We start from the raw sequence: 13,094 nt of genomic DNA, 5'->3' as shown, positions 1-13,094 counted from the left end.
TTGGCTTAGCTTAGCTTAGCTTAGAAAAAGGACTTAAAACAGAGGGAAACGGCTCTGACAGATTTTTCAAAAGCGGAAAAATGAAAATGAAAAAGGCACTTTTTATTTCATTTTTATCTGAAATGAGCTTCATATCACATTAAATGGTTGATTTACACATTTACATTTTTTTGTACTTTCATTTGGTAATTATATGCATTATCAAACCTGAAAATAAAAATTGAGCTGTTAACACATTTTTTGACATACATCATGTGCTCACAGACAGCAAATGAAATCTTAATTTAAGTAAATGATTTTATCTTAATAGTGGCAGCCCTGGATTTCCATATTTTGTGTTAATTCTTGAGGCATCAGTATCTGGTTTGTTTCAGGGTGGAAACAGGATTTCAAAAACCCAAATGAAACGATCAGAAAAGCCAATAACAGCCCAATGAAACTGGTCAGATCCCAGTACAGACCTGGTTGACCATTATGGATCCAAACTATCGTCTTGGTATTTTTGCACTTCAAAGGGTGTTGGAAGACTGGAATGATGCCTCCTAAATCTGTGGAGCATCTTCTTATAAAATCACATGTACTAGTGCAGTGCCCATAGTAAGCATATATTTTGGTAAGGAGGCGTCAGTTGAAAGATGATAGGCTGCACGTGTCTGTGATTGATATGGATACAGATTGAGGTGTATATGTTTAATCAGTTGTTGCTTATGAAGTTGTTGTAATGTCTTTTGTTTGGCTTTTAGCAATGACACTGTAGGGAGTTGAACCCCATTTTACTAATGTGAAAGTACCACTACCAGTATCTTTTTTGATTTGTCATTGGGAAAAGTGTAAACACAAATGGAACATCAGTCAACTGAGTGAACAGATATTGTGTGGAAATGTATGGGAAGGTATTTCCAAAGATGAAATTAATTAAAGTAAAAAGTGAAAAGGTGAAATTTAGAGTTTATTTTATACAACATATAAATTATGCACACTATGTAATTATTACAGCGCTTCAGGTGTTTTTTAGCTGAATCAAACGGCATGGAGAGACAGTGAACCTGTACTATATTGTGGCTTCTTCACTGACGCGTTAGCTGTATGTAAACATCACAGCTGTCAGATTGGTTTAAAGAAACAACAGCTATGATGAATCGCTGCCAACATCTTCAGAGCTCCTCCATGGAAATGATACTGTTCAAGTGTGCACAGATGTCTAAACTTGCCCACTGATAAGAATTTACTGTTTGTCTGAAAAGAGGCTCACAGTCAGAGAGTCCTGTGTCCGATCTGATATCTGTGTCAGCCATTGTGGGCCAGTCCAGCCGCAAACTCAACCAGCGTACGTGTTGGTCTTCCCGACATGCCTTTTCTCAGGTAGGGAATTTCATCTTTGTTACTCATCACACCTGCGATGTCCAGATGGGCCCAATGAGGAGCTGTGACAAACTCTCTTAGGAATGCAGCTGCTGTGCAAGCACCGCCAGAACTAGAAAGATAATCAACAGACAGAGCAGTGAGACTCAAGGAAATGAAGCCATGAGTATGCTCCTGGCTTTACTAACTCAGACGAACATGCTGTTATCAAAATGTCCCTGTTTATTCTCATCCAGCTAATTTGGTTCTTGATTTGTTAAATTTGGAGGAAGTTATCTTAAGTAACTCTGTGCTCTTATTTTGAAATAAAGGCAAAATGAGTAGAGAGTTGAAACACTGATCAGCATTCATTTCGTTTGCTAAATGCTAATCGTGTGATTCCAGATAGGAATAAATCTCATTTTATGTTTGTTCCTGTGTTGTTACAGGTGTCATAGAGTGCTGCAGAGATGAACCCTAAAACCCAGAAGTGAGTTAGCATTTTAGCACCCCTGGCTCTCTCGTCTCAGAATCAATGGGTTTCTTGGTTAGATGCCTGGAATAGGGTCTGTGGTTAACACAAGCATTAGAGACTTTCACGTTTTGTTCTACCACATAAAAAACATCAGTAAATACTCCACTCGTGAATTTCAAAGCTTTTATGTGTCTTAAAAAAGGTGGTTGCTAATAACTGGGTAAATGAGACTACAGGGTGTTCTCACGTCGAACACGGCTTTACAGAATCGTTTTGGTGGTGACGTCATGTGACCAGGGTGTAGTTCATTTATAGCCTAATTTTATCTTTTTGCTTCTGAATACTGCACTTACACTTCAAAAATGATATAAGTGGTGGTAATTTGTAAAGATTATCCCGCTGAACAAATCGTGTAACTATCATAAACTTTTCAGAAACTGTCCTACTCTCTTTCCCTAAAATGATTTTTGCTGACTACCATCTGCCTGATTTCATGTGAGTGCTGCCTAAGTAACTCTTCATTGTAAAAATATTACTGTCAGTATTACACCAACAGTTTGTAGTGATTTTAAAATAACCTGCATGTTCTTATCTAAAATTATAATTATATCAATACTCCTTTATTGTAAATCAAAGAAAACAAGCACTTCATACCTGAAAATTAGTTCAGGAGTTCACCTTGAAACGTCCTGATCACGATCCAGCTAACTGTCAATAAGCTGCATTTCTACAGCTTTAAGGCTTAAAGACGTGTTTCTTTGACAACAGCTCCAGAGGAGTTTTAAACAAAGAAATCCCAACTAATAACACTCAAACTGATCTGGATGCCTCAGTTATCTACATACTAAAAAGTGGGCTCTGTACTCCCCTGATGTCTGGAGCAGGAGCTGCAGGCGCTCACTGGCTGTAGTGAGATACGTACCGGCTGTACTTCCCGATGTTGTTGAGGTCAGCCAGCTGGCTGTCAGTCACTTGTCTGGTGTAATGCTGGAACAGAGGCATCCGCCACACTCTGTCACCTGTCACAACACTAGCCTACACACACACACACACACACACACACACACACACACACACACACACACACATCATTAGTCAACACAGGAGCTGATGGACTGAGGCACTGTGAGTGTGTTCACTGTGCACACACAGTACCTTGTGCAGCTGCTCCCAGAGCCAGTCAGAGTTTGTAAACACTCCAGTTGCTGCTGAGCCAAGAGCTACATCCATGGCACCTTGGAGACAGAAGGAGACAAGTTTTCATTTTTTCTATTTATATCGTTCATTTCATCATGCAACATTATAAGCCCTGGGTGCTTTCACACCTGCAGTCACACTACGTTCTAACCAGTAAACCAACCTGCAAACATGAACTCATATGGAGAGGCAAGTTTTGGTTTTGGTGACTGTCATTTTGCTGCACGTCATACGGAAAACATGTGATTAGCGATATGACTGTTGTTACTTGCGATAAGTAAACAGTTATTAAAATGTACTCAGTTTTGCCTCTCTGTTTTCAATGTATTTCTAAAATACAACAAATTGTTTGTTGAATTAAACAAATGACAGGAAATTATTTCCCCCATTCTTTTACTGAACAAATTGAACATTGAACTGAACACAAAAGGCAAATAAATAATAAAAACAGTTACATTTTCATAGAAGTTTTCTACTGATACTCTACTTAAACTAACTCAGAAAAGCCCTGAGTGGAATATTGCAGCCTTTTGCAATGTGTTTATCGCACAAGTTGACACTGCGATGATAAATTAAAAAAAGAAAGGAAAAAAAAAAAAGACACATTGTTCAGCCCTAATGTGGACCCACATGGGGAAATCAAATTCCAGTGAGATACAGCAAGTCATGCTGCAAAAAGAAGAGTATGACCATAGACTGTACTACTACTGTCACTATTGTGACATAACACATTTGATTGTGGACTCCCATTTTGAAGCCTTGAGTTTGGTATTTTGGCCGTCGCCATCTTGGATGTTTGGAGCCACAAGTGACACAATTTGGGTGAGAGGGTGGAGATAACCCTAACATTAGCTGCTAGCTTGTTTAGCGCTGTGCATTTACAGCTATGGTTAACTGTGATTAATGCTAATGCTAATGCTAGTTTTCACTGTCTACAAACAGGCTTAAATTGTAGTTGTACTTACTGGAAAAACTGAACATCTGACTCCTTAGAGGGTCTTTTAGTACAACCAAACACTACAAAAGACTTTTTTTTTTGGCGACTCAAATGTTACAATTAACTTTCTTGAATTAAAAAAAAAAAAACACTGAAATATCGACAAATGCGGCTGCGCCTTTGTGAATCTGGGGTTGTTTACGTTACTAACAAATGTTGTCTCTGTGGTAGCAACTTGTCAACAGATGGCAGCCACCTGTCACTCAAAGCAGCCACACCCTTAATTATATGTCAGTTTAAGCCTCAATAAAATTTAAATACGTGCGTTTTATAAAAACTCACCCCCTGTTCAGTTGTCTAGAGGGGGGAAATTAACTATAGAGACCAAAACTGTTCTGTTTATTTATGCTGTAAAGTTGGTCATTTTAACATGGGGGTCTATGGGGATTGACTTGCTTCTAGAGCCAGCCTCAAGTGGCCATTCAAGGAACTCCAGTTTTTGGCACCGCATTAGCATCACTTTACAGTCCTGGAGGCTGCCGCTTTGAAATGACATGCATCAAACGTGCCCAGCAGGTTTTGAACTGGGGATGTCACAGTTATACTACATAACATATTAACCACTAGACCAGTGGATCTTTCACAGCAAATATTTTGACTTGTCATAGTAGGAGAAGCACAGGTGAAACTGATAGCATTAAAGATAACTTAGTTCCATTGGGTGTCACAGTAAGCTGTCACAGTGAGCCAGCATGTACAACACCAGGCTCTTTTCTAAATGGAATGCAGCTGTCGTTAATGTTGTTAAATACTCCCACTATGACATGGCAAAATGTCTGCCATGAAAAAGGTTTTTTGAACGCCCAAGACACCTCTGTTTTAACTCCTTTTTGCTTTCTAACGCATCGGGGAATTCCCACACTCAGTTCCTCATGATTCTGCATAATAACATACACTGTGTGTACAGATCATTTCCTTGATTCCTCGTTTCTTCCTCGTAAACCAGTTTTTAACACGGTCTCAGTCTGATTTTGTGGTCAGCAACAAAAGCTCAAATTACAGAAAACAGAGTTCGCTCTAATCGTGCCAAACAAAAATCGAAGTCAAAGCCATACTCACGACATACAGTGATGGAAAAAAGTTTTCGGACACCCTTAAAATTTTACACAATCTCAAATATTATCATGAAATATTTGTGGAAAAATCTTTTTTGTGTTTCAAAAGGTGTGGCTGCATTAGACAGATACAAACAAATACAAATTATATTTTTTTTGTTTATTGTTTACAAGAAAAACTAACAAAACTAAATTCTTGACAGTTTCAATATGTCAGTTCTCAACATTGTCGGTATCAAAGTCAACAAATAACAGAGAATGTGTTCAAAACTGAACAAAAAATAAATAAACCATCACATCATCAAATTAATATTTAGTAGTCCTGCCATTGGCATGTAGTAGAGCTCTAATCCTGGCTGGCATGTTCCCCACGAGCCTTTCACACTGTTGAGGGGTAATCTTGTCCCATTCTTCTTGAATTACTGCTTTTCATTCTTCTAAATTCTTTGGTTTATGCTTTGAAACAGACCTTTTGATAATCCACCACAGATTTTCAATGGGGCTCATGTGTGTGCTCATGGATTGAGCTGGCCACTCTAAGACCTGGATACTGTGCTCCTGCAGCCAAGTTCTACTGGCCTTGCATGTGTGGCAAGGGGCATTATCTTGTTGAAACATCCAGTTTTTACCTCGACGAAACAGTGCACGCGCAGAAGGGAGCATGTGGGTTTCGAGAATGGTACAATACTTGGTAGAGTTCAATGTGCCATCACAGACAGTGAGATGACCAACACCAGCAGCACTCATGCATCCCCAAACCATGATACTGCCTCCACCATGCTTGACAGTAGGTACTGTACATGCTGGAGATAATGCTTCAGCATGTACAGTACATGCTGGACATGCTGGAGATAATGCTTCGCCTGGCCTTCTGTGTACCCTCACATTAGTAGGAGGAAGATAAAGCTGAAAACTGGACTCATCTGACCACAAAATCTTCTTCCAGTTCCTGGCTGTCCAGTTCTTGTGTGCCTGGGCCGAGCGACGCCGGGCTAACCTCTGTCTCTCATTAATCAGGGGCTTCTTGATAGCCTTGTAGGACCTTAAGCCATGATCTAAAAGTCGGCCACGTACAGTGCGGGTGGAACACTGGACACCAGTTTGGTTTGACCACTGCTGCTGAAGCTCCTGTGATGTCATTCGGCGGTTTTGTCTGCACATGCGGATCAGGATGCGGTCATTTCTTGCTAAAGAAACCCTTGGACGCCCAGATCTTGGTTTGTCTTCCAAGCTGTTGGTTCGTCTGTATTTCTGCAGAGTGTATCCAACTGCTGAAGGACTGCATCTGCACTTCCTGGCTATCTGGCGGCAGCTGTACCCTTCCTGGCTGAGAATCTTTATCTTCAGGTGTGTTTCCTGCGTTAGGTTCCTTGTTTTAGCCATTTTTGTGTCTGAAGAACTTTCAAATGTGCTGGCTTTATGTAGACACGAAGCTTGGCAACAAAAATTGTGTCTTTTAATAAAAAGAACGACCTTCATCACTGGTACCAAAATGACACAATACTCAAAATTTCTTACGTATTTTTATGGAACCAATCAATTTTAAGTTTTTAATGGCTTTTTTTAGGATTATTTAGTATTTTGGCTGTGACTGTACTAAAAGAACTTGCACTTCAAGACCTAAGAGTGATTCTTAATGCAATAATTCACAAATGCATGGGGTGTCCGAAAACTTTTTTCCACCACTGCATGTATGACATAAAGATAAAAACATCAGTTGTTTTTCATCACCAATGTCATTGTTTAAATAAATTAAGTGAAAAATCCCACCTGTTAGCGTAGCAACGTTGACAATGGCTCTGGGGTTGAATGTGTGTCCGTAACATAGTGCATCAGCAAGAATCAGTCGGCCCTCTGCATCTGTATTATCAACCTGCACAGAACAACAATGACACTTGTTCATCTGTATACATATATACACACACACACACACACACACACACACACACACATAAGCGTACAAACACACCACACTCAGGTAACTGTTTGAAACTTTCAGGTGCCATCATGGCTGCACCCACCTGGATTGTTTTTCCATTTTTGGCTGTGACAACATCACCTGGTTTGGTAGCTTTTCCACTGGGCATGTTCTCACACAGCGGAGCTAGACCTGATTTATTGTAAGTGGAAACAGGCAGGTGAAAGAGATTTGTCTTCACTTAAACATTACAATAAGTTTGTATATACATATATATATATATATATATATATATATATATATATAAATTTGATTTGGTGAATTTTGATTTGATTGGTGATTTAAAGTTATAAAAGCACTTTCAAAAAAATTATGTTGGAGGATCCATATTATCAAAAAGCTCACCAATAATGTTAACCGGCAGTTTCAGAGCTGCTGCTGTGACGATAGACGCACACACAGTGGCAGCTCCTCCCATATCAGCTCTCATTGCATCCATAGAGGGAGACGGCTTCAGAGAAATACCACCACTACCGACAAACAGATGAGGGGGACACAAAACAACTTTAATGTGAGCATTGTGATGTTTTTTTAAGATGAAGTAATGAGCTTGAGTGTGTATTATTATGGTGTACCTGTCAAAAGTGATGCCCTTGCCCACTAAGAGCAGCGGGGCCTGCTTACTGTCAGGAGAACCGTTGTAATGTAGCTCCAGGAAGACAGGGGGCTCCTCTGAGCCTTTAGACACACTGAGGAACGCTCCCATCTGTTGCTCCTCTATCCAAGCCTGGGATCTATAGGAGCACATGTGTAATTAGACAAGTACACTGATTTCCTTCACCTGCTCTCCAGGGTACAAAAGACAATCAATAATCAGACCTTATCTTAATAATGACAGAATATTTTGATTTAGCTGTTAACGGGAGATGTTCATATTTATTATTACCTCTGCCAGGGAGGTTTTGTTTTTGGTTTGGTTTGTTTGGTTCCTTGGACCAAAGAAGAACCCATTAAATTGTGGAGTGGATCCGAATCACGATTTGATACACTAAATATTTTCCCATTCATTAAATGTCTAGTGTGTAGGAGTTAGTGGTATCTAGTGGTGAGGTTGCAGACTGCAACCGACTGAAACCAAGCAAAGGAGAAATACATGGCCAATGCAAAAACATAAATGGCCCTATCTGGAGCCAGCATTTGGTTTTGGGCTACTGTAGAATAGCATGAGGACTCTGGAAGAGGACCCCCTTCATATGTTGATATAAATGACTCATTGTAAGGTCAAACAAACACAAATATTCTTATTTTCAGGTGATTATAAACTAATGAAAAACATAGTTATGAATATCACATTCCATTTCTGCCAATGTATTAGAGCTTAGATTCTCTGCCGGAGCCCAAACCCGAACCGGACCCAACCCGGCCGTAATTTCCTGCCACTATCCTCGGGCTTGGACAGGTCAGGCTCCTCATAATAGACCTAGGCTGTGGAACCAACTACTTATCACACCTGGGGGATGGGGCCGAGTGTACCAAGTGCAGCACGATGCTGGTATATGACAGCAAGAAGACGGGGACCTCGACACTTAAGAGGCACATGACGAAGGCTTGCCATGGAAAGAAAGACAAGAGTCGCCTTCAATGTCCACGTTCGTATCCTTAAAAAAATGTCGGGTTTAAACCGGGCTAGGGCCTGATCTACACACACTGGATTCACATATCAAAGAATACCTGACTATTGCCCTTGGCGGAGGTCTGCGCTCTTTGAGTGCCTTTCTAGTTCCATTTGTTTTTTAGTTTACAACTTTTTGGTCTATACAATCTAAGGAAATTATTCTAAAATACTTATAAATCCCAAGGTAACATCTTAAAATTGCTTGTTTTATCCAACCAAACATCCACAACCACAAAGACATTCAAATTATTGTTACACAAGGCAGAGAGAGCAGCTAATCCTCACAACTGAGAAGCTGGAACTAGGGGATATTTGCTACTGTAGCTTAAAAAAAAAATCACTTAAATGAAAAAAATCAATGAAAAAAATTTTAAATAAATATAAATTAATAATATGAATTTCCGTCCTTTGAGTAATCAATCAATCTGCTAGTTGTTTCACGTCTAGATTGACAGTTTCCAGCCCAGTAAATGCTCAAAGCTCTCAGAATACTATAAAGTAGATGCCAAAATATTTCATGATTATATCACAGGATATATATTCAAACCACAATTTAATCATTTGCCAAAAAAGTTTTCCCACAACATATAGACAAATGTAGTTTAACATCTGGTGACACGATAAGAAGCAGTTGGATTATTCTATGTCCCATAATGCCTTGAAAACTTCTTGATTATACAGTACACACGTCTAAAACGTCCTTTAATAGTGCTACAAATTAAACTACTGTATTTCACGTCTTTGTTGTCGTTGTTTTTATTTCTGAGTACTGTCACACTGGGGACACTAAAGCAACAATGAATGATGCACAAACCTCTTGGTGATTGTTACGTGTTCGCCATGTAGCACTAATTTCTCTTCAATGGTGTTGGCGAAAGCAGTAGGAGTGATGTGATTGGCTGGAGCCTCCATGAGCAGCCGTGCCAGGTTTTGACCTTCTGCGTACGTGACTCCTTTCTGCCAACCGGCCAAGTCACCACTGAGAATACATACACATACAGACATATACACATACATTAGCATGATGAATCAGATGCCCAGGTGTTGTGCTACAGCCCATTCGTCAGTCTACCTTCCATGAAGCTGTGTGGATACTTTGGTCTTCTTCTTTGATTTGAGCTGGTCATATTGAAACAAACCCAGAGCGGCGCCTTCTGCTGCTGACTGGGCATCACCGCAGCCGTCCACCTCCACATGCTTCACCTCCAGGTCCTGAAGTAACCGACATCCAGCTGAGCACACACAGACACACGCAGATATCAGTCAGGTGCGTAGCCAGTGTGTAGCCAGCACTGAGACGAGCAGAGTCTCGTGTCTCACCTGACACTGCCGCTCTGATGTTCTCCTTGCTGGTGTCCCAGTTCTCTGACCCACACACAGCTGCACTGGTCTTACCCAGCCCGACCACTGCCACACACGGGAAGTCCTGAAGAAGACACAGGAAACATTTGATTACTCTGATGTTATCATGAGACCAAACTACCAAACTATCATGTCAAACTTTGTTACCTTGTGGATTCCATAAAATATTCTGCTTTTGCCTTTCTTGAGAGTCGGTCCAGAGCTGGAGAGAACAAAACAAAACAAACAAGTTAGTCAGACACACAGAGCTGGTGTGAGATCCATTAGGAATGCCACTGTACTGTGAAGTTTTTTTCACAGCTGAATATTAAGGATGCTCCAATCACATTTTTTCTTTCCTGAGACAAATCAAAATACCAAGTACAGATCTGCTACCACTGTTCTTTTTATTTCTTTGTCAATTTATCAGTGAGGTTTAATCTGAAAAATAGTGATTCTTTGTAAATCTGTAAAGTTTTAATCATATTTTGCCCTGGACGGTTTGTAAAAGTGTGTTATTGCAATTTTATAATACCAGTTAATAACAGTGTCTTAGAAACATCAATAAATGTACATCTCCACACCGTCTAATACCCAATCAGTTTAATTAGAGCAGTATCAGTAAATGAATACCCAACATATTGCTGATAAATACTTTTTTTGAAGCAGAATCTTTTACAAATGCAGGTGCAATTATGTTCTCTTGAGTAATTTACTTTTATGTTCCTTCTCTCCCTCTTGCTTTTCTTTTTGCCCTCCTTTTCTCCTTCTTTATTTTTAATTCATGTACTTTTTTTTTTCCAAATGTAGCTTTCCCCAGTTACTTATGTTTGTCCTTTTATGTTTAGTAAATCAATAACATCTATTGTAACGTTTTTATGAGTTAGTATGGTCATATTATCTGCATTTGTATGCACTAATTAGTGAATAGAGGTAAAAAGAAAATAAAATAAACAGCCATATTGATTTTTTTCTGTTAATTTGACTTTTGTATAAAGTAAGAAAGAGAGGGAAAACTCCACAAACATTCCACAAAAAGCCATACACACTTGGGTAATGTGGTATAACAATATATACAGTGATGACAGAGATTTAATTACTGGTATAACAGATTGTGTATATAGTCATCTATGACTGGAATAGATTTTGCTATACAATTTCTGGATACTGTTATCAGTGAGCAGGACTGGCTCACAGCAATTAGCTGATAACTCACCAAAACTAACACATTCTAATAAAACAACAATCACACCTTCATGAAGGTTACAAAGTTCAGTTTTTATTTTCAAAAGGAAGTTTGAAAACATCTACAGCTTAATGAAAACTGAACAAATTTAGTCTACTCAAAAAAAAAAGAAAAGAAGAAAGCAACTGAACCTTGAGAGGAGCTGATTTTGTCAAAACAATCTCCTTAAATGAACTCTCAAACACCATGTTTCAGAGAGGCAGTGGTTCAAATGCTGGAGGTTGTCGTTAGTGGTGCTTTTTAATTGTGCTGTGTTATATCCATCTTCCCAATATCTTGTATTTTACAAAGCCTCCACAATGATCATAACGCTGAATCAACAGCTCTCTGCAACAGCTTACACAAAATCTTAACTTTCTATCATTCGTGAAGGGAGGCGTTATGCAAGACTGTTGTATTAGACTACATTACTTTTTGCTAGGAGTACCTAATAAACTGATTGTATATTATTATCATCACCCAAAAAGACATATTCTGACAGCTCACAAATATCACAGACTCACATTTTCAGCAGTTCAGAGAGTTTCCCAGACAGAGTTTGGTCAAAAGACGCAGCTGCATCTGTCAGATGAATGCCTCCCTCCTCTCCCTCCTTCTCAAACACGCCCAGCACCAGACCCTGCAGACACACAAACACAGTAAGGACACCAGTTCCACATCGTCCAGTCTTTCTCGCTGTCAATCAACGTATCAGGAGCTCTGCCCCTCCTGTCTTGTGTGTTATTATGGCCACCTAATTGGCCATCAGCATTAAAGTTTATGTGTGTCCCACTTTACTTTATGGTGAAATAGTTGTCTGTGTTATTTATTGATTACAATGCTTTAGTGAACTTTTTTGAGCGTTGACCCTTGACCCCTATGAAGTCATCAAGGTGAGTGTCATGGTTTGATTTAACTAAAGCCAAGTAAAAGTTATTTTAAGTAGACACTTGCTGTTTTTCACCTAGTTTATTTATTAGTATTGAGTTTGTTGTAAGGTTATAGTTAAAAAATAATAACAATAAATTAAAAATGGCTCATGTCAGTTTCACTAAAAATCTCGAAGATAGCACTGAATAATTGTGTTACTTTTCTGTAGTGAGTTATCACATCTGACAACTTCACAACTCTGATAAAATTATGTGTTGCATTTGCAATTAAAAACCACTGGTATACAATGTTTAGTGTGTATAAGTCCTGTGTGAGTTACTGATGTAACTGTATGACAGCTGTGACAGGCTAACGGCTAACGGCTAACGGCCACTTACTTTTCTGTCGTTCAGGAGAGTCTGTGACGCAGAAAATGACCTGCAGTGTTTTGTCCGCACCGCCGTCTGCGCAGCTCTCCTCAGAAGAAGCATTGTCATCTGTTGTGCATATATAAATCCCAATGCAAACTATAAACTCAGAGATTTAGAGGTCGCATACATGTGGAAAAGCTAGCAGCTCGACTTGACAGCGTCGCGTTTGTAATACGTCACCAACAAGCGACAGAGACGGATATTTGTCGCCATCTGGCGGCAGCAGCGGGCAGCTGCAGGAGGAGCGACAGGTAAAACTATTGTGACAAAACAGTGACGTGAAGAGAAGTGAATATAGTACTATACTAAAGTAGAGTTTGAGGTACTCATACTTTACTTGAGTATTCCTATTTTCTGCTACTTTATACTCTACATCTCAGAGGGTAATATTGGAAGATAATAATAATTAAAAAACATACACACACGCAAAAAAGAAGCACGTACTCCAAGTAATTGTTTAATTGATGTTTTCTGTAAATGTTCGTCACAAGTTTATTAATATCCAGGAGATTACAACCGATCTAACACATGTAATAAATGCAAAATGGCTTTTCCCAACCGTTCTCATT

General features: G+C 39.4%; 1 protein-coding gene across 1 annotated transcript; it reads right to left on the bottom strand.

Annotated features, from left to right (window-relative positions):
* Positions 1-928: 928 nt before the first annotated feature.
* Positions 929-12,690, bottom strand: lap3 (leucine aminopeptidase 3). The gene is made up of 13 exons (XM_049572369.1): positions 12,493-12,690; positions 11,749-11,864; positions 10,168-10,222; positions 9,979-10,084; positions 9,731-9,890; positions 9,473-9,637; positions 7,619-7,777; positions 7,389-7,513; positions 7,087-7,175; positions 6,836-6,938; positions 2,972-3,051; positions 2,739-2,851; positions 929-1,474 (listed from the first exon to the last, which is right to left on the bottom strand). Exons 1-13 carry the CDS (start codon positions 12,589-12,591, stop codon positions 1,288-1,290), a joined length of 1,557 nt encoding a protein of 518 aa, XP_049428326.1. The 5' UTR covers positions 12,592-12,690; the 3' UTR covers positions 929-1,287.
* Between the last annotated feature and the right edge of the window lie 404 nt (positions 12,691-13,094).

The sequence above is a fragment of the Epinephelus fuscoguttatus genome, linkage group LG3 (genome assembly GCF_011397635.1).
Source record: "Epinephelus fuscoguttatus linkage group LG3, E.fuscoguttatus.final_Chr_v1".
NCBI lineage: Eukaryota > Metazoa > Chordata > Actinopteri > Perciformes > Serranidae > Epinephelus > Epinephelus fuscoguttatus.
The sequence above is the reverse complement of the archived record's forward strand: the minus strand, read 5'-3'. Positions and strand labels throughout refer to the sequence as shown.